General features: G+C 44.1%; 1 protein-coding gene across 3 annotated transcripts in view; it reads left to right on the forward strand.

Moving 5' to 3' along the window:
* emc8 (ER membrane protein complex subunit 8) overlaps positions 1-22535 on the forward strand; it is a 52977-nt gene that overhangs the window by 24819 nt on the left and 5623 nt on the right. Inside the window, exons 1-3 of one of the 3 annotated variants that reach the window (XM_057347529.1) lie at positions 20525-21069; positions 21181-21463; positions 21593-22434. The exons of 1 other annotated variant lie outside the window; for it this stretch is intronic. In XM_057347529.1, coding sequence (XP_057203512.1) covers positions 20525-21069; positions 21181-21463; positions 21593-21832 — 1068 coding nt within the window. In that variant the 3' untranslated portion in view covers positions 21833-22434. Of the gene's footprint in view, positions 1-20524; positions 21070-21180; positions 21464-21592; positions 22435-22535 lie in introns of those variants that run through there. One more of the 3 variants, XM_057347530.1, reaches the window with a different exon arrangement.

Raw genomic sequence — 22535 nt, forward strand, 5'->3', positions numbered from 1 at the left:
AGATGCAGCTGTATGATTATTTCCAGAAAAAAATGAGCTACTGGAGGCAGGCAGGGGGAACAGAACTACAGCAAGAGCACACAATACATCATAGCATTATCCCTTCGTGTTGTTTACATTATGCACGTACGTGCAGATTGCCAACAAAACACAGACATATGACTTAGTTTGACTTACCGCGGTTCATGTCCGGCATCTTTTAGCGCTGGGACTGCGAAATCTATCAGTTTCAAACGATACCGAAATGCAGTGAGCAAACAAACACAGCTAAACTCAAACTTGAGCCACATTATGTGTTTTCTCTATAATGAACTTATATGAAGGAGAATAAGTCTAACGTGTGACACTATCCCTGGAATAAGTGCTTATTTTTTTAACAGTAGCTGGTGTTTATTACAATTAAGGTTTAAAGGGGTCCTATTTTGCCTATTTTTCAATGTCTTTATTATGTTTATGATGTGCTAAACAATCGGTGTTCATGTTTTGTTTTTCAAACTATGCTTTATATATTACGTATTTCACTTGTTTTTTACACCGTCATCTTGATTCTCAGAAAACAGGCTGTTGAGTTCCTGGTTCTATGAAGTCCCTCTTTCCAAAAAGTTTTGATTGGTCAAGCTGAGCCAGTCTTTTGTGATTGGTCTACCGCTTAGTGTGCGATGAGATGTCCCACCCCATTGTCCTATCTGTGTACCAGGGGGCAGGATTTATGTAAAATTTGTCCGTCATTATGTAACTACTGCAGGAAGTAGCTCGTTGTAGTCCCAACGAGCGTTCATTGTAGCAGTGTTTCCCATTCATTGACGAGACTATGGCGGCCTGCCATAGACTGTTTTGTTCCGCTACAGTCTTAAAACGAGCCAAATTGTTTTTCTTACAACAACATAACTATTTGTAACGTAGACACGTGAACTGGCCAGGATTTAAGACGTCGCCAAGCCGTACTGAATACAACATCGTTTGAGGGAAGTAAAATCTAATGTTTCAGTATTCACTGCAGTTATCCACAGTACAAACATGATTTTATCAGTGTATGACAGAGCAAACAGATAGCATTACCTCATGGCGTAAACATAATTATGTTCAGCTTCATCAGCTTCAGCATCATATTATTTCCAGCTAAAATAGCAGTCTGCATAGGGTCATTTGTTACACCATTTCTGTCATTTAAAATGAGCAGCGCGTCTACACAACGGAGCTGTACGCAGCACGCACACCCATGACATTTACAGTATAATGATTATCTTTTGGCTCTATATCTCTAATATCCATCTTTATTTAGCGCCAAAAGCACTTCGTTTAACCTTTTCCAAATCGCCAAACTAGGTTCTGTGCCTGAGCAACAAACAAATATACTCAAAACATTTTTCTAACCTAATAAAGAAATGAAATATAACTTTTTAACTGTTTATTTATTCTAAACTATTTTAACAGTTTAAACGGTGTCATTCACATCATTAACTCAAATTCGTGCTCCAGCACATTTGGCTATCAAACTATGCGTTCTGCATGTGAGCCACAAACAAAAAAGTACTCCAAACATTTTTCTAAATTAACTTAATATCGAAATTAAACGAAACATGAATAATTTGCCATTAAAAACAAAACGGAACTATTTTGATTGCCAACCGCCAATTTTAATGATTTGAATGCATGATGGGAATGAGTCTGCTTAAATTCCTGCTTTAGCGATAGGCGTGTACCGCAGGAGAAAGCGTCTGTCATTAACAGTGTTGTGCAAGTTACTTCCAAACTGAAATACATTACAGATTACTTGTTACTATTATTTAAAAGTAATAATTTACCTTATAATATTACGGTCTCAGAATTGTAATACGTTACATGACTCCTGTATTACTTTTGAGTTACTTTCACCAAAATAGCTACAGAAGTAGAACTTAACATTCTAAAATAAGTCTTTGAATTGTTGTATTTTCAAAATATAAAATACTTTTTGCCAATCAACCTCTTTAGACTGCTGATTTCTTGAATTAACTAGGCTATACACAAATAAATACAAAAAAGTACTAGATTAAATGCATTTAAATAAAAAATACTATTACAAAATAATAGTAATTTGTATTTCAAATGGATGTATTTGAAACACTGCCCATCCATGCAGTCTAATAAGGAGGTTGATTGGCAAAAAGTATTTCAGTTTGAAAATACAAAAATACCAAGATTAAACGCATTTAAATACAAAATTCAATAAAAAAATTCAAAGGTATTTAAATACAAAATAGTCCCATCCCATCACTGAACTAGATTATATAGAATTCTAGCTAGTCATCATGTAAACGTTAGCATACCTTGTCATTGCTGCTGGTAACAGGGATCTTGCTAACTAGCTTCCTGAAAGCAGCCCAATGACTCCTCAAAACCCGCCCAAAGGGAACGAAAACTAGCCCAATTATTTTCCGGTGTCAAATCAAAGTTAACAACTGCCCAAAGACGTTTCTATTGCTTTACTTATCTGAATGGTTTCCTAGGTATTGTATATATTTTTTGTTCTGATTAACTCAAAATATGTTTTGGGGGATTTAGGAAAGCAAACAATTCTGGGTCACCTTTGATTACCATTATAATCTTTTCTGCTATGGTAGTCAATGATGCCAAAGAATTTTCAGTTGCTAACATTCTACCAAATATCTTTGTGTTCAGCCGAACAAAGAAATTTATGCAGGTTTGGAACAACTAGAGGGTGAGTAATCCATAACAGAATTTTCGTTTTTGGGTGGTGTGTCCCTTTAAAAAAGATCCCATGTGTGCTCGAGGCCACGCACGGAAATGGACAAGAAACGTGTTTTCTCTTCGTAAGACATGCAAAAACTTGATTAAGAAATAAGTATGTTTAAATTTATTGCATATATATATATATATAATGTGTACAAGCACGTCAATGTTTTGGTTGTTCTAGACTGCGTACATAGCTGCTCAAACGTGATATTTGGCAGCCGGAAGAATCAACTGTTGAACACTCAAGAGTGATTTCTTTCATTGTGCAACGTGACATGCACCTTACGAAACATTGGTAAAAGCATAATTCGGATGCATTGTCTCTTTGGTTGAGCTGAGCTCCCGTGTCCCTCCCTGTACTGTAGCCTGCCTGTCAGACACTCGTTCCCCACACTTTTGAGAACGGGCCGGTCCTGGAGTTGCCAGGTATTCATCGGAGTATAAATACACATTAAGAATCTCATCAATTAACATTTATCCTTAGAATATAAATAAACATTTTGGCGGCCGCAGTACATTATGAAAGTAGCCCCAAAACCCGCAACCCGCGGCTCCATAATTTTTCCCGCAACTGCATTTTCAAAATAGCCCAATTGTGCGGGAAAACTGCGACCCTGGCAACACTGGTGCTAGGGCTTACAGCGAACAGGGTGGGGCCAATAGCCTTGGACCTCGAGCTCAGAGGCTGAAATCATGCCGCGTTACAATACAAAATACAAAGTTCCACCAGCCAGAGGGAGATGAATGACACCACACTCGTCTATTCACGAACAGGAAATAGAACTTACTTGCGGGATTTTTGATTTGTTAATGTCTTGCGGGCGAAAAGTTTGTTGTACATGTACAGAGTAAAATATTACTGAAAATTGATTAGTAATGCCTTACACTTGTAGTGTATTTCGGGGAAACTATGAGTTTAAACACAGTAACCTACAAATAATTTATGGTGATTAACCATTAATTATTTTATACACTTTACCTGATGCAGCAGAGCTAATAACAGCGACGAACTAAATACACTTGTCCACCGAGTGATCAGCAAATCGTATATTAACTCTAAGAAATATTACTCCCCTGGCCTGGAAAAACAATACTCTTACTGTAGTACAACACCACTTCAGAAATCTTAACGAAATCAAGCAGTTTAAGTGACGTTGATATGTGATAAATAAACACAGAAACAATTCGAGCGTGGATACACATGCGGTTTATTTATCTACACTACGGGGGAACTAAAATCAACTAGCGAACACAAACCAAACATCAACAAACAAACATAAAAACTTAAAACAGTAGAGAATGAAAGAAATAGATAAAGCAAAGAAAATGGCAGTATTAAATCAGCTATTCACATCTGCACGAACCATTAAGGACAAATCTCCTTATTTAAAAGGGGCAAAGCTTATACGCAACTGGTTAGCAATAGTTCAGATACTTGCATTGGCTTCTTTGTTTCTCGGGACATGTGCTGGCGCACGTATCAAAGGGTCCTGATGTGTTCAGAGCAAGCCGTGAGTCCGTTGATTAAGCTGAAGCAAACTGCCGTTAGAAACTGTCTCTGAGGAGAGGCAGGTCTCGAGAGGTTGAAAGAACACGAGCGAGCGAACACAAGCGAGCGGACAGATGTTTTAACCCTGAGGGCGTCACGCCCCTCCGAGGTGGGCGATCCAATGTGATGAGATAGCTTTGGCGCGAAAACATGTTTCTTTGTCCAGCACGCCAGCTCTTTTGCATTTATGGTCGCCTGGGAGTTTGGAGCAGTAGATAGTCTTCGAATAAAATAAAGTGAACATGGTATAAAAATACATTACTGTGCTATACACCATATTCTAAGAAATGAAAAGAGGAACATTTTGATATGACCCATGAAAGGGTTACAATCACATTGACCTGTAGTTTGTACAAGAATGTAAATATAAACAGAAATACCATGACGCACACATGCATTGGAGGATATATATTGAGGGTGAATAACGGGGAGACAAACATACAATGTGGGTGTATACGGATATGCACTTTAAACCAGTCTGGACAGCGAGTGTCACTCCTCATGGGGTGCATCCCACAGATTCCCTCGGTGTTGTCTCGGAGGAAAGGCTTACTGGGGCAAAGGTAATGGATGTCTTTAGTCAGGGTGCACATGCGCAGGTTTGGGGCTATGTACAGCTGGTCATTGCTGTCATGGTAGGCCACCACGTCGGGGGTGTGTGTCCTGATGTATGTTACCTTGCCAAAACCCAACATTAACCATGTCCTTGAGCCTACAAATGTTGTTGGCCTCGATAATGGGTAGGTTCAGTAGAAATGCTATCTCACCTTGCTCGGGGGCTATGTGCAGAGGGATGGCACTACCCAGAGAGTATGCGAGATGGGCTTGAAGGGGGTTGGTTGGCCCTAAGGTGGCAGAGTCCAGCAGTCTGTACAAGGCTCAACGGTATTAGGTATGGGGGAATCCTGCCCATGGCGAGACTGTCCACAGATGAGCTCACCTCTCGCAGCATGTCTGACATCAGCGCTGTGACCAGTTGAGCGTGTGCATAATCCTTCTGGATTACAGAAAAAAGATGCTTCATTGAATTCACAGTCTGGTTTAGGAGGACACTGTGGGTGTTGAGGACCACTACAGTGCCCTTTAATGACTTGCCTATAGTCTGCAGGGTTTCGCTTTGGGTTGTCATTTGTGCTCTTAGCTGGGGAATCTCAGTCTGAATCTCGTTCACGTGTCGCCTTACAGTGGCTAAACTCACTGCGTTGACACTGGTGATTCCAAGGTTGAACAGGGTTCCGACTCCGACAGCGGCTCCCAGCAGGGCTCCCAGGAAACGTTTGGTGTGCCGGTTTTGCCCAATCAGGTCAGCTTGTGTGACGGTCACCTTCTGAAGTTGGGTGAGCATGTGGCTGATGTTGGCCTCTGCATGGTCCAGGGCAGTCTCTGTCCATCGTCCGCCAGCCCATCCAACTTGTGGTGCTGCGATGGGGTAGTGTGCTCTGTAGACGTCATGGGGATTGAGTCGGACGTACACTTTCTGGGTGTGTGTCCGGCAGTTAGTGACCAGGAGGTCCGGTTGTTCCCTCAAGACGATGCCCGATGTAGGGCCTGGTGACACAACGTCTGGTTGGAGCAGCCCTCCAGCCAGGCAGAGACTCAGGGTGGCGAGCCACAGCAACATCCTGGTGACAAAGGGAGAGAAAGCAGTGGGATAAGTGGTGAAGTTCTTTAGCTGGTCAGTCTTTTGTTCGTAGCTTTCCCTAACGGTGAGTTCGTCGGCGTTGATTCAGTAAGGAGGGAGCTCAATCTAGTTAGTGTTAGCCCCCCCTTCCTTTCTCGCCCAGGGGCTACGTGTCTTTTAATCTTATTGCGATGGACCTACTTGAGGATCGGTTCTGTTTGTCCCCTGCAAATCCTGATCCTGTAGGCAACAGGGGAGAGTTTGTCGACAATCTCATAGGGTCCAGCCCAGTGTGGCAAAAACTTCTTGGATAGCCGATGTGAGGCTGTCTGCAGTGGCCGGGCGAAGCCGTAGTACCAGACCCGGTCACTCACCAAGACTCCGTACCAGAGACCAAATTAGTACCAGACTCCGGCCAAGTGACCGGATGAGATGGGATGATGACTGATGTGGAGCTGGGTTTGTACACCCAGCAGTTTCCAAGTCTCTTGCATAATCTCAGCCGTAAAGTGTGTCCCCCTGTCTGAGTTAACTCCCAAGGGAAGCCCGAACCTCGCAAAGATGTGGTTCATTAAGAGATATGCTGTTGTTTGGGCCGTGTCGTTGGGCGCTGGGAGGCACTCTACTCACTTGGTGAACTGGCACACAACCGTCAAGAAATATTTGTTGCCCCTCGTCGACCTGGGTAAGGGTCCGACCCAGTCGATCTGTAGGTCTGACCATGGGAATGTTATTCCTCTGCGTTGCAGTGGAGCTCTGTGGTTTGGGTTTGTAGGCTGGAACTGGCAGCAAACCAGACATCCTCTGACATACTCTGTTACATCTTGCTGCATTCCGGGCCAGTATGCCACCTGTTTTAGTGTCTCGTAGGTGGCTCTGATACTGTGGTGTCCGGCACATGGTGCATCATGGGCATACATCAGCATGACCCCCCTTTGGCACTGGGGAACCACAAGCTTTGGTGTTGTGAGGTCATCAGGGACGTACCAGAGGATGTTGTCTGTCACACGCAGTGTGTGCTTGATGTCATTTAGCCGTTTGAGGCCTGGGAAATTAGCGAGGTCAGAAGATGTGATGGGGTAGGCGGAGGGGTCTGTGAGGTGGTTTAACATTGCTTGTGTGGTGTTGTCAGAGGCTTGGAGCGAAGCTATGTCGTCGTTTGAAATCTGTGGAGTGAGTGCTAGGGTTTGTGATGCAGGTGCAACAGCGTGCGCTGGGCGGTGGCTGCGTGTTACCCCTGCCACAGATGGGGTGGGTTGGCGGTGACCACGGGTCACCATTGAGTGCGCCTGCTTTTGCAAGGGCATCTGTCTGGTCATTGAGGTCTTTGTCTTGGGCAGGTTGTTTTGAGTGTCCTTTTACCTTTTTCCAGTAGACAAGCATATCGTGCTCCATTGTGATGGCGTTGCATGCTTGGAACAGATGTTGATGCTTGACTGGCTTATTGTTAGCAGTTCTGAACCCATTCTGTGTCCACCTCGGGAGATGACATGTGAAGCTTAGTCTGCCGTAGTTCGAGTCTGTGCAGATAAGGAGTTCTTTGATGCTGTGCGCCGATGCAATCTGGAGGGTGATCAGGATGGCTGCCACTTTCGCCCACTGTGATGACTGTGGTCCCAGGTTGAAGTGTTTGGGTGGGCAAGGTTTGTTGTTTACCCACAAGACACCTGCTCCAGCCTTTAGGGTACCCTGGTGGTTGTATGAGCATCCATCGACGTAGGCCGTTGGCATGCCTTGGCATACATTTTCTTCAAAGTACCTGTGACAGGTGGATTGTTGCAGCTGGATTTCCTCTGTCTTAAACGTTGTGGTTGGTGTGTCATCAGAGCAGCTTTGACATGCAGCAAGTCCATTGCCTAGTGCAGACCTGTGATTTTGAGCATACCGTGCCTCAATGTTGCGTCCTTGGAGGGCCATCAACAACATGGCTATGCATGCGTTGGTGACGATGCCATCTCTGATGCGTTGACTATTGAGGAACATGACAGGCTGGTGGCAGGTTTCTATGATCACCTTCTGTGCTCCAATATAATTGGAGCATCGCTGAATTGCCCATACAGTGCAGAGCAGGGCTTTTTCACAGTCTGAATACTTATGCTTGGGCGGGAGTTTTGCTGGCATACGCGACCACTCTCTTGTCCTGATTGTGTCGTTGGTACAGACCAGCGCTGAGGCAGTGGTTAGAGAATCCAGCTTCGAGGTAGAATTCTTTCTGGGGATCAGGGTAGGCCAGACATGGAGCTGAGCACAGATGTCATTTGAGCTCAGTCACAGCGTTGTCCTGAGCTTCAGTCCACAGAAATGGGCAGTTCTTCTTTAGAAGGGAAGTTAAAGGTTGTGCAATGTCGGAGTTGACCTCGATGAACTGTCGTGAGTAATTGCACACTCCAAGGAAACTTCGCAGTTCTGAGATATTTTGCAGGCGTTTTTATGCTCTGTATGGCTTGTATGCGGCTGGACTGAGGTTCAATGCCGTGTGGTCCTATGAGTAGTCCGACATAGTTCACCTTGGTTTTACACCATTGTCCCTTGTGGAGAGCAATCTTGGCACCAGCTGTTGTCAGTTGGTCTAGGACGTGATCTATCTCCCTTAGGTGGTCGGCTACAGTCTTACTTTTCATGAGGACGTCATCTACGTAGACGAGGTTGCCTCTCACTCTGGCATCCGGGCACGCTTTGTTGATGATGTTGAATTCGGCTGGTGAGTTGGCATATCCGAAGGGGCACCGTGTGAAGGTGTATTGTCGGTTGCCAAAGGTGAAGGCCAGCTTGTGTTGATCTTCCGGGTGCACTGGTATAGTCTAGAATCCTGAGGCTACATCAAGTGTAGAGAAGATGGTAGCCCCCCTTATCCTGGGGATCTCCTGTTCCAGCTGCATCATAGGCCATCGTGACACGGGTACCTGCTGATTCAGTTTTCTGTAATCAATTGTTGGTCACCACTTGCCATTGGGTTTAAGGACAGGCCAGATGGGTGCTGAGTAGGTGCTGTTGCAGGGACGGATGACACCCTTTTCCAGCATAGAGTCGATGATCTCTTGTACTGGCTCATGTGAAGCAATGGGGATTTTGTACTGCCTGACGAATGTGGGGGGGAGCATTTGGGTGCGAGGGAATTCGTACCATATGAAGGTTAGTGAGACCACAGTCTAAAGAGTCTTTTGCGAATGACGCTTTGTACTTGTACAGGACCTGTCGAAGTTTCTGGAGGTCTGCTCTGTCCTGTATGGCATCTGCATCCTTCAGGATTTGTTGGACTTGTGCTTCAAATCCAGGGTAAGGCTCCTCCATCGTTGCGTCATCCGTCTTGTTGACAGTTACAGGGGTGGTGATTTCATTGACTTCACAGATGGGTTGGCTTCAGACAGTGTACACGGAAAGATAGTCTTTGGTCCTTTCTGTCCTGCACACCTGTTCTTTGGCCATTGGCATGACCGAGGTGATGGAGACCATCTGGAAAGGTGCTGTGAGAGCTGTGTTATCCAGACTCCCCTCTGGAATCAGTGGTGGTGGGATGGGACCTATGACTGGTATGGTGAGTTCAAGGTCATGGAAATCTTGGCTCATTAACCATCCCACACAGTATCCCTTAGGAAGCTTAATAGGTGTAGCTGTGCAGTTGTTGAACAGGATGTGAACTGCACGGGATGTAACTTCAGTTAGGGGTGTGGCTTCCAGGGTGAGGCCAAGCTCCACACATTCCACTGATGGCTGGAAGTAGGCTAGGGTGTGGTTGAGGGTTTGGGCACGCAGCATGTTGAGCCGCACAGCGACCCCTTTGGTGTAGGCAGGAACTGTGGTTTCCCGTTCATTCACCAGAATACAGACTTCTGGGATGGTCTGACCTGATGCCAGGTGTAGGTGGTTGACGGGATCCATAGGGGGTTGTGCGGCCAATGGGGCCCACACCACATCATTGATAGTATCTATGTGAACTTGGAGACGAACTAGGATGTCTGCCCCAATGTAGATGTCATGTGGTGAGTCCTGAAGAACCAGGAAGTAGCGAGTTAAGGACCGGCCATTCCATTTCAAGTTCAAAGCACAGACGCCTTTGGCCGTTACCATGGTTGACAGGTGGGAGCCCAATGGGAATTGTGTGCTCTTTACAACAAAAGGAATGTCCGATGTGTCCGTAGTGAGAGCATTGAACAGTGTGGGGCTGATGGCTGAATTGTCTGCCCATAGTGCCAAAACAGTGTCTGTTATTGCCATGTTGTTCAGGTGTATGGCTTCCTTGACCCGAGGGCAGTAGCTGTCTGGGTCCTCGGCTGGTTGCAAGGTGCAGAGTGGCGTCCCTGAACTTGGGGCCGGCCTTGAGTCTGTGTTCTCGTGACCGGCTGGGGGTTGGTCGCTGACCTCTGTGACCTGGCAGCGCACTTCAACTGGGTTGGTTGATTGGGAAGGCAGTGGTTCTCGCACTTGAGCCCAGATTTTTAGCTGTTTAAAGTCCATCAGGGGCTCAAAGCGATCTAGCAAATCTTTGCCAATGAGGAGAGGATAGGTGTCCATTGGTGAGATGTTCACAGGGTGTACCAGACTCATGGGACCGATGGTAAATTGTATGGGGGCTATTTGTTCCAGTCGGACCTGAGTTTGGCTGTATGACTGCATGTTCAATACACATCTCTGTGGCTTGAGAGTCCGATTCTGTCTCTTAGCTTCTTCTGAGAGTCTGTGAAATAACTGGGATGACATCAGCGTGAGGTCAGCTCCGGTGTCAACAAGGGCCTCTAATCTCACCTCATGTTCCAAGGTGATGGCTAGATAAAGTTTCCTGGCCACTCCTTTCTCGATCAGGTTTCCAAGGAGACTTGGTACGGGGGCCTGTGTGGTGACTGACAAACAGTTAGGGCTGATTTCCGGTTGTTCGGTTTGGAGACAGACAACTAGCACAGCACTTTCGGGTACCTTGGGATCTTGATCGATGATGGGCTGGAGTGTTTAGGTTTTTTCTGGGTGATCAGCCGTCAGCTGGGGTGCATTTTGGACTCCCGAATACTTTGGTGTCTCAGAGGAGGTTGGCTCAGAGTTTGTGGGGGCGTTGGCAGAGGTCTGGGAATTGTCTTTAGGAGGAGGGCATTCTGAAGGTTTGTTGATTTCCGTCACGAGGAGTCTGGCATATCCTTTCCGTTTGGCTTGTTAGGCCCTTTTTGAATCAACTCCTTTAATATCTTCAGGATCTCTGCTGACTCTGAGGTCTCTGTACTTTTCTGCTCTGGGGACAGGTGAGACTTGGGCTTGTCACGGGGGCATTGAGGTGCATTCCTCCGATGACTGTTTGGGCTGGTTGTGCCTGCTGGTGCTGGTCGGTGACGCCTAGGTCAGCGATTAGTTTCCCATGCAGCACTGTCCCTTGGTTCGTCTGACCAGCGGGGTCTGCCCCTGGGCCTCTCGGGGTGCCCTGTCGGATGCTTGGCTCGAGCACCCGAGTAGTCATACCGTTCAGTGGCAGTAAAGTCCCTTGTCTCTCTGTTACCAGGCCTAGCATTGTGATGCGGTTTGGCGCCCTCTAGAGTCAGCTCTGGGTAGTGTTCAGAGACAGGGAAAATAACTGGATTTTTAAGTCTTTTCAGATGTAGTCTTGTGCTTAACATAGGCCTTATGGACCATGTCCCGCAGCTGTTGAGTGGTCATGGTGCAGGGGCATGCCATAACTCCTAAGTGATGACTCACACTAGGATGCAGGTTTCGCAGGAAAAGAGTTCTAAAGTCAATATCCTGCAGGTAGGCATGTACGTCGTGTCCTCCTGCAGGGTTTGGGGTAAACGGGATGTTTCTGGCCAGCTTGTCAAGGTCCTTGGGAGCCATGCCGTGGGTCGTTGTAGGGGTTCTCAACTCAACTCAATTTTATTTATAAAGCGCTTTTACAATTTTCATTGTTACAAAGCAGCTGTACATGATACATATTGACTATGAGCAAAATAATTAAAGTTGTACCTGCAAAAACAAGAAAAGGTTGAAAACACAGAAGACAGACATACCCACATACAAAACACTCCACACACTCAATATGCACACGTACTAACACACATAGACATAGAGACACACACACACGGATGCGCACGCACACACACACAACACGCACACACACACACACGTACGTACACAGACAAGTACGCACACACACACACGCTCAGTGAGAGCACACATTTAGGATAAAGGAGAGAGAAGCACAGGTCAAATATAACAGACTATAAATTCAATATGCAATATTAATTAAGTAAAACTTTAAAATTCTAAAGCAGCCCCCCGGTCAGGCAGATAGTGCAAAAACAGTATGCAAACGGTGGCGAGGAACCCAAAACTCTAATCGAGAAAAAAAACCTCAGGAGAACCCAGGCCCAACCAGGGGATTCCAGTTCCCCTCTGGCAAAAGCTGCTGCCTCTGCACAAGCTCCAGAGAGCTTGCACAACAAGGCTAAATAAAATAAATAAACTTAATAATAAAATAAATTATAGTTTAAGATTATCATTAATAATCTAATAGCATTTGAAATTTTGTGGTGAAGACATGTCAAGAGACCGCGTCCTTCTTTATCCAGCTCTATCATCTCAGCTCTTGTCAGGTCCCCACTTCCCATTCTCCGCTCTACCATCAGGTCAGGCCATGAACTGCATCCTGCTCGCTGTGGTAACCTTGGAACAATGAGACAAGACTGGCTGAGAGTAGAGTACTGTTCTGTACTCTTTGATGCAACAAGTACATCAGTTGTGTTTTTGGTTCCGGTTGATCTAACTAATGCAGCCTAAACCCTCTGAAGATTTATATTATGGAAGAGTAGTGTATGCAAGATTAAAAAGATGCGTCTTTAGTCTAGATTTAAACTGACAGAGTGTGTCTGCCTCCCGGACAGTGCAGGGAAGACTATTCCAAAGTTTAGGCGCTAGATAGGAAAAGGATCTACCACCTGCACTTGATTTTGAAATTCTAGGTATTACCAACTGACAGGACGCCTGAGAGCGTAATGCACGTGAAGGACTGTAATACAAAAGGAGTTCATTCAAGTACTGAGGAGCTAAACCATGTAAGGCTTTATAGGTAATAAGCAAGATTTTAAAGTTAACGCGATGCTTTATAGGTAACCAGTGCAAGGTTGACAGAACCGGGCTAATATGTTCATACTTTTTTGTACGTGTAAGAACTCGAGCTGCCGCGTTTTGGACCAATTGGAGTTTTTGTAATAAGCCTGCAGGGCAACCACCTAACAGTGCATTACAGTAATCTAGTCTTGATGTCATGAATGCATGAATTAACTTCTCTGCATCTGAGATTGACAGCATATGACGTAGTTTAGATATATTCTTAAGATGGAAAAACGCAATTTTACAGGTGTTGGCGACGTGGCTCTCAAATGACAGATTACTATCGAATAGAACGCCAAGATTCTTTGCTGACGACGAGGGTTTTATGGAACATCCGTCAATAGTTAAACAGTATTCTTGGTTGTTACTTATAGCAGTTTTCGGTCCAATAAGTAACACTTCCGTTTTGTCCGAGTTCAGTAATAAAAAGTTGTTTCTCATCCAGTTTTTTATATCGACTATGCATTCCATTATTCGATGGAACTGCTGTGTTTCATGAAGCTTCGAGGAAATATAAAGTTGAGTATCATCAGCATAACAGTGAAAGCTAACTCCGTGTCGCTTTATTATATCTCCTAGAGGTTCTGTGGAGACGCTCCCATCCCTCAATGGCGGTTAGAGGCTCTTGGACACTGGTGGGTGATGCTTTAAACAGCAGGTTGCCAGCTTCCTCTTTCTAGGACCTCGCTTGGCTGGGAAGTCTGTTCCAACTTGTCTGGGGAGATTCAGTGGTGTCTTTTCCGCCCCTTTGTTCAGCCTGGAAGTGATGGGCGTAGTTCAGTTCTCTTTGCACGGTATCAAGTTCAGCTTTGAGCTGGTCTTGTTGCTGAGCCAAGACTTGGACTTCGGCTCGGGCTGCTTGAAAGTGTCTTTCGGAGGCTTTGGCTTTTGCCTCCCTCTCTTTCAGTTCGGTTTCAGCTCGTTTTAAAAGAGTCTCTGCTTCTTGGAGCTTGCATTCCAGGTCCTCGCGGGCCTGTTTTTCCCATCGTTCTCTGCACTCGTTGTCTGTACGGAGGTCGGTCAAAGTTTCCTGTAGCCTTTCCACCTCCTCCTTTAGCTCTACGTGCCACTCCTCCGTTGCCGGCTTCTGGGCCTCCAGGGTCAGTTGATCTAGGCGATTCTGGGCGTCTGCCTGGTTCCTATGAGCCTCCTCGGCCTGAAGCTTTAGTGCTACTGTGTCTTGCTCCAGGAGGGTAACGTTTCCGTCGCTCAGCTTCACCTGGGCGATGAGGTTGTGGGCAAGGGCCCCGATGATCTTGACCAGCTCCTTGTGGGTGTAGCTCTGTACTGGATCGTAGGCCATCAGCCGGTTCAAGTCGTCATCCAGCTGCTCACGGGTCCAGTCCGGTAGGTCCCTGGTCGCCTCGGGCAGGAGGGCCTCTGTCATTGCGCTCAGCCAGGCCCCTAGCTGGTCCCAGTGGGTGGCAGGACTGGATAATCTGGACATGCTTGCGCACTGGGGGGCGAGAGAGAAAAGCACAAGAGGCCAATGCAAGTCCCTACAAGTTAAGTGAGCTCTGTACTACTCCTATGTCACGTGTTGTGCAGCTAACTGGGGTGAACAGTCAGTGGCGCAACTTAAACACCTATTTATCCTGGTGGTGCGTTGGCAGGGCGAATAGTAGGTGTGTGTGTGGGTATGTTGGTACAGGGAAAGATTATATACCCCAAAATTGCTGCAGTGCACCTGTCAGCGCTATTGGTCCCCACTCGCACCGGAGTGCCAGTGGCTGAAGTCTCCCTGCGTGCCGTCACCTAGAGTGCGGGGACTGAGGTATCCGAGGCTATCTGCCACCAGTGCCAGGCACGCCAGGACAGCCAAATCCGCCCACCAGACACCACTGAGGAGAGAGACGTCACTTCACTACCCAGGTGCCCTAGAGAAGGTGCAACCTATAGGGAAACACAAAGGCTGAACAGGGCTAGGGTTAATGGCATAGCTGGAAATAACCCAGAAGAGCAAAATAAAAGATCAAAACTTTTAAGATTTGCGAGCCCAGTGAATTAATTCAAATCAAATTTAATTAATTTTGTTCCTAGGTAGGGAGCAGTATAGGGAATAATGAGAAATGAAACAAAAAAAGAAACATACAATATTGAAATAACTGAAAACAAAATTAAAACCACGTAAACCCGAAAACTAATTATTCTTATAATAATAATTTATTAAACTGAAAATAAAAAGCAAAAGCAAATTAACAAAATAAACTGAAAAAGCAAAACAACCAAAACGGAGATGAGAGAAGTTAAAGAGGGAAAAGACTGACTGAGAGGACCCACAAGGTGGCGTGGTCGAGCCACGCCAAAGGGAAGTCAGGGAGGAAGGGGTAGAGTTAGAAAAGTGTTAGCCACTTACGACACACTGCCCTCTGGTGTTAGTGAGATGTAACACCCTATCCTAGACTTCAACGTGATTACGTCTAACTCTCGTTTTAACAAAGACTTCAACAATCACTTTAAACACTCCAGCGGTAATTGCTGTTGACAAGAATTTACATCAAAAATAACGTAAAACACAGATTAAATAATGAAATTCAAACTGGGTCTACAAGAAAATGCTGTTGCAGCATTTGATGTCAAATTGATATAAATTCAAATCCAATCGCCCGCTGGGGAAGCGTCACGGATGGTGACGTTTGATCTCGGCGGATCCGAGTTCCGTGTCAGTTCACTATATGACCTGATGCACGGCAGGATTTCTTCGCTGCCCAAACACGGAGTTAAAACACACAGTAACAAACAAACAAACAAACACAACGGGATTTCTTCACCGTCGTACAATTAACTTGATCAAGATTTTTACCACACTCCCCTTTAAACGGTCGTCATCTACTGTTTAACTATACAATATACAGTAAAATACATATACAGTAAAACAGTGTCCTTCCGCCTCGTCTACTCAAAAAGAGGAAACAAGAAAGCACGCATTAGTTAGCTAGTCTAATGGTTAAACTTCGGGGAGCGGTGTGTCTTAGTTGAACACATTGGAACACGCAACGCAATGCATCAAAGTTGCACATAATTCGGCCATACACGAACTAGGGAGGAAATTCGCTCCACTATTTCCTTCGCGCTAACAAGAGGATTTCTTCGCTCAGATTAGGGCAGTCAAACGATATCGGGACTCTCTATAAAAGATTTCTTCGTTTTATAGGGTCACATTAAATTGCAGTTAACTTAACCATCATTAACAGTACCTTGGGCTTTTCCTAAATAGGTCACAGAGGCTTGTTTCGGCGCAGTAACTTAAGGGAGCGAGTCTCGCTCTACCTTCTTCGCGCTAAAAGAGGATTTCTTCGCTCAATTTAGGGCGGTTAAATAATAGCATAGTGCGCTATAAAAAGATTTCTTCATCTTTATCGTCACTAACTCTTTGACAGAGGCTGAGGTTTTCTCTGCAAGAAGCTCAAGAGTCTGCCAAGGATAGGTGGGTGGGTCCACACCTTCATTCATACATAAAGTGCCATTTAAGAGTATTCGGTTTCGATAACACCCATAGAAACACACATGAATAGTCACTGAGTTCTGCTCACAAAACAAGGTTTAAAATTGCCCGCGCATTCTCCACCAATATATGTAGTGTATTTCGGGGAAACTATGAGTTTAAACACAATAACCTACAAATAATTAATGGTGATAAACCATTAATTATTTTATACACTTTACCTGATGCAGCAGAGCTAATAACAGCGACGAACTAAATACACTCGTCCACCGAGTGATCAGCAGATCGTATATCAACTCTAAGAAATATTACTCCCCTGGCCTGGAAAAACAATATTCTTACTGTTGTACAGTACCACTTCAGAAATCTTAACGGAATGAAGCAGTTTAAGTGACGTTGATATGTGATAAATAAACACAGAAACAATTTGAGCGTGGATACACATGCGGTTTATTTATCTACACTACAGGGGAACTAAAATCAACTAGCGAACACAAACCAAACATTAACAAACAAACATAAAAACGTAAAACAGTAGAGAATGAAAGAAATAGATAAAGCAAAGAAAATGGCAGTATTAAATCAGCTATTCACATCTGCACGAACCATCAAGGACAAATCTCCTTATTTAAAAGGGGCAAAGCTTATACGCAACTGGTTAGCAATAGTTCAGATACTTGCATTGGCATCTTTGTTTCTCGGGACACGTGCTGGCACGCGTATCAAAGGGTCCTGATGTGTTCAGAGCAGGCCGTGAGGCCATTGATTTAGCTGAAGCAAACTGCGTTAGAAACTGTCTCTGAGGAGAGGCAGGTCTCGAGAGGTTGAAAGAACACGAGCGAGCGAACACAAGCGAGCGGACAGATGTTTTAACCCCGAGGGCGTCACGCCCCTCCGAGGTGGGCGATCCAATGTGATGAGATAGCTTTGGCGCGAAAACATGTTTCTTTGTCCGGCACGCCAGCTCATTTGCATTTATGGTTGCCTGGGAGTTTGAAGCAGTAGATAGTCTTCGAATAAAATAAAGTGAACATGGTATAAAAATACATTACTGTGCTATACACCATATTCTAAGAAATGAAAAGAGGAACATTTTGATACGACCCATGAAAGGGTTACAATCACATTGACCTGTAGTTTGTACAAGAATGTAAATATAAACAGAAATACCACGACACACACATGCATTGGAGGATATATATTGAGGGTGAATAACGGGGAGACAAACATACAACGTGGGGGTATATGGATATGCACTTTAAACCAGTCTTTTGTTGCTAAATAGAGAGAAAGAGAGATTCTTTTGGAACAAACCGAGGCTCTCAGCTTGTGGGCGACATGGTTTTTGTCACTTTGGTGAACAGCCCTGTCCTCCCCCCCGAACCTCCTTTGAAGTCCAGGGGGGGTGTTTAGACGGGCCCATTTGCCCAGACTCGTCGGTGCCTGCTCGAAGTCCTGCTGAGAGGTTACTGTGTTTTACGATCACAGATGGTAAACTTTGATCCGGCCATACCCTACACACTACTGCGTTACAGCAAAAAGTAATACGTTACTATAATACATTACTCTTGTAACGCATTACTCCCAACACTGGTCATTAATTGCTCTCGTGTTAGGTCTGCTCAATGCGCGCATAAAGTTGAAAACATAATAAATTACAAACTTAACATTACTCTGTTGTGCTGAGAGAGTGTGGACTTTTTTTACGGGTTAACTCTAAACAGTCGCCGTATCATAATGATGTATGAATGCTCTGGTCCGGATAGTAAAGTGATAGGCCTACTGCCATGCGGGGGAGTGGGACAATGGCACTGTGAAAAAGGCCTGATGCCCGGCCTGCGTTTTAATATATGGTAATATATAAATTAGTTCAACTGTTAAACACTTTTTTTGCTTCATTTTTTGATGGCTTATGCTCTACATGTTTTTGACTTTTTTTGTTTGTGAACTCTCATTTTACCATGTGTTATCCCCATTTATATCTATGGTGCCAATGATTAAATTACTACTATAGCTATTGTATTTTTATAGATTGAGTCACTTAATTTTGCTCTTAAAATGCACCAGATTGCAGTTTTTACCTTTTAAAATATGCTAAATTTTCTTATGGGGGAGCATGCCCCTGGACCCCCCCCGAGGAAAATATGTTTAGCCCCCGTAGTCTCACAAAATTCTGTGGGAAAGACTGTTGTAGTTTTTTAAAAAAGTGATTTCTGTAAAAGAAAATAACTTCCTTTCCTTTTCTTTGGTCTTTGAGCATTGTGACTTGCCAGATGTTGTTTATGCTTAAAAGAAGTACTACTCACTAACTAAATTTAAAAAAGTGAAATTCCATCAGACCTCCCCTTTAATAGAAATTTGCTTTTCCATGGTCATTGTTTAGGTACGTTAAACCTTGTTAAGTGTTTTAGAAAGTTATCTGTGGTGGGGGAGTGTATAGTGGATATTTTGAGCCACCTTAAAATAATAACACTCTCATAGCCACAATAGGCTACGAGTATACGCTAATTGTGGCACCAGGGAGAGTGACCAAGCAGGACATTTGTAGAAAGACTGTGGAAGACATATTAGCCAATATTTTATACTGATTATATTATATTAATATACTGAAATGTTAGCCAGAAACAAAAGGTCAGAGTTTGTGTTTACAAGAGTATAAAACGATCAGACAAGAGCTAAGACCTGCCGATCGACAGAGATATGTTAGCGGGTCGCGTTGATACTATGGGGGAAGGGTTTCCAGCAGATATGCGATAGGACCCGCATTATACACGTTATACGGTTTCCAGCTTTAAAGATGTTGGATGGCAAGATTGTCTAAAAATTGCAGCAGAGGTTGCTTTGATTCGAAAATGTCTCTCATGTGAGTACTATTGGTTTTGCCGTTTTACAGAACTAAGACATGCTGTTGTTGTAATAGCAGTAACTGGGCAGTTTTAAGTGTTGTTAAGTGTTTATCTAGAGCTGGTGTGCTGCTCATATACAGTATACTTCTATGTAGGGCTGCACGATTAATCGCAATTCCTACTAAAAGTAAAAGCCTGCTTAACTCGAGCTGTCTAGTGCGATTATCAAATTGCCACAATTATGAAAAGGCTGCAATTATGTTTCATGCACAGTTTGTCCGTGAAGCACAGCTCTGCGATCAGTAGCAAATGCCTCTTAATCTGAAAAAGCAGTGCAAGTTTGAGTCGCTTATAAAATTTGAAGCAACACCCGTCAAACATCATCATTAGAAATATACTTTATCATTAAAATACTTAAGGTGGCTTGAAGAGCAGCGATAGAAAGACACCCAAAGGCATTTCCTAGAACTACCATACCATAACACCATAATATGTGTTATGGTACTACTTCTGAGGGGCATATTTGAAGTTTCTGTGTGAGAGTGCTCTTTTGCTTTCAGATGCAGCAGTATTTAAGTTTCAATCAGTTTTTTGGTTCAGTACTCAGGGCACTGACCATGGAGTTGGCCATCTTGAGGGCTTTATCATTCGCAAATTCACTCTGGCGCACTGAAACTTCCTGTCATTCAAAAACCAGGAAGTATCGATGCACCCTATGGTCCCTTACTGAATATCATGTGCAATTTTGGTTTCTGTTCAAAAAACGTCACAAGCCAACTTACAGTTTTTTACGATCACTATGACAATTTTTTCAATACTTTTAACAATTTTGCTAAACTCTTAACACAGATAGCACAACATCTGTCTGTGTAGACTATACAATTAACACATTTATTGTTGCTTTGACACAAAATGCATACAGTTAACACAAATTTAAAATGCTTGAACTTCTTTTACACACAAGCTCAACCAAGACCAAAACAATGTAATTTTACTGCCAAATTTTCATATGCTTTCACACTGTATGTCAGAACAGATAACATCATGTTCTGAACCTAACTTGTAGGCTAAAGTCAAAGTGAACAGCTGTATGTATATATTGTGAACTGAAACACAAATATGCCCCCTGTATTTTATTCCATTACTAATGAGAAACAGCTGATCAAAGTTATGCAAATATATACATTACAGCTGATTCCCATATAGGAAACACACTCAGGTGTTGAGGTTCTTTCAATTACATGAGCATATGGTATAAAGTAAAAAAGGACCTATTTGGGCTGAATTTGTGTGGAAAAGGAACATTACAGAGCAACACACACACTAAGAAAATGCCTGCACGAAGGAGAGGAAGACAAGTACCAGGACAAGGGAGAGGATTGGGACCTGGGCAAGGGAGAGGATTGGGACCTGGGCAAGGGAGAGGATTGGGACCTGGGCAAGGGAGAGGATTGGGACAAGGGCAAGGGAGAGGATTGGGACAAGGGCAAGGGAGAGGATTGGGACAAGGGCAAGGGAGAGGAGTGGGACAAGGGCAAGGGAGAGGAGTGGGACAAGGGCAAGGGAGAGGAGTGGGACAAGGACTAGGTAGAGGGAGAGGAGTTAGAATGTGTGGTGGCGCTCAAAGACGGGCCAGAGCTAGGGTAACTGATGAAATAAGAGCTACTATAATAGATCATGTCATAAACCATGGGCTATCATACAGAGAGGCTGGTGAACGAGTACAGCCAAATCTCAGCCGGGACACAGTGGCATCCATTGTTCAGATTTTTCGAGAAACCAACAGGTAGGATATTGTATGAGAGCTTCTACTACTGCAAAGTGTAAATTTTACCATGTATTACAGTGACTGTATGCCTCCTGTCTCTAATATGTAACACTATTTTGTCTCTCTAAGGATTCAACGTCTACCTCCCTCAGGGGGCAGAGGAAAGCTCCTAAATGAAGAACAGGAACTTGCAATTGTCAACATGGTGATTGCTGACAATGAAATGAAATTGAAGGACATTCAATCGAGAGTTGTGGAAGACAACCTTGTCTTTGGGAACATTGCAGCAATCAGCATAACATCCATTTCTCGGACTCTAGCTAAACACAGAGTGCAAATGAAACAACTATACAAAGTTCCTTTTGAAAGGAACAGTGAGCGCATCAAAGAACTCCGTCGCCAGTATGTCCAAGTAAGGTTATGCAATACAGTCATTACTGTACACTACATAGTGTGTTTTGCAGTAAACTTCTCTATAAACCTGGCGTACAATAGGACATACAGTAAAGCATTTACACACATTGTGTCTGATTACTTTCAGAGAGTCATGGAGTTGGAGGCCAATCAAGTCCCTCATGAAATGATCTACGTTGACGAGGCTGGCTTCAAGTTGGCGAAAAGGCGTCGGCGCGGAAGAAACATAATTGGCAAAAGGGCCACAGTTACTGTGCCGGGCCAGAGAGGAGCCAACATCACCATGTGCGCCGCAATCTCCAACAATGGTGCACTCCTGAATAAATGTGTGATTGGCCCATCACCGACCACCTTCTCCTGTTTTTAGAAGACTTGCATGAAAGACTTGTGCCAGAGGTAGAAAGGGGACAGGTGGTAGACCTGTCAATATGTGATCACATGGGACAATGTGGCATTCCACCATTCCCGTGCAGTCACAGCCTGGTTTGATGCCCATCTGAGGATGATGTCCCTTTTCGTTGCCCCTTACTACCCTTTCCTCAACCCCATTGAGGAGTTTTTCTCAGCCTGGAGATGAAAGGTTTTTGACCATTGTCCACAGGACCAAATGTCCCTCCTGGATGCAATGGATGCTGCATGCCAAGACATCACAGCTGAACACTGCCAGGGGTGGATAAGGCATACCAAAAGATTCTTCCCAAGGTGCCTTGCCAGAGAAGATATCAGATGTGATGTGGATGAGAACATGTGGCCAAACGCAGAAGACCGATTAGATTACATTTATTATTATTATTTTTTTAATTCTTCGGTGGGTTTTTTTGTTTTTATATTCACATAATACAGTAAATGACAGCTATCTTGCATATTTTTTCTTGCATTCTTGTTTTCTTTCTTGTTTTTCTAATGCAAATAAAGCCTTTACTGCAGCAATTCTGTCTCTTTTTTTCCCCACATAAACCGTTCATTCTATAAAGCTACTCTGAGATTGGTCATTCAATTTTTGTATTTAATTTCTGCAGCAAAATAAACAAAATAAACCCAAATAGAAAAATAAACTGTACTGTAAAACA

The sequence above is a fragment of the Triplophysa rosa genome, linkage group LG12 (genome assembly GCF_024868665.1).
Source record: "Triplophysa rosa linkage group LG12, Trosa_1v2, whole genome shotgun sequence".
Classification (NCBI taxonomy): Eukaryota; Metazoa; Chordata; class Actinopteri; order Cypriniformes; family Nemacheilidae; genus Triplophysa; species Triplophysa rosa.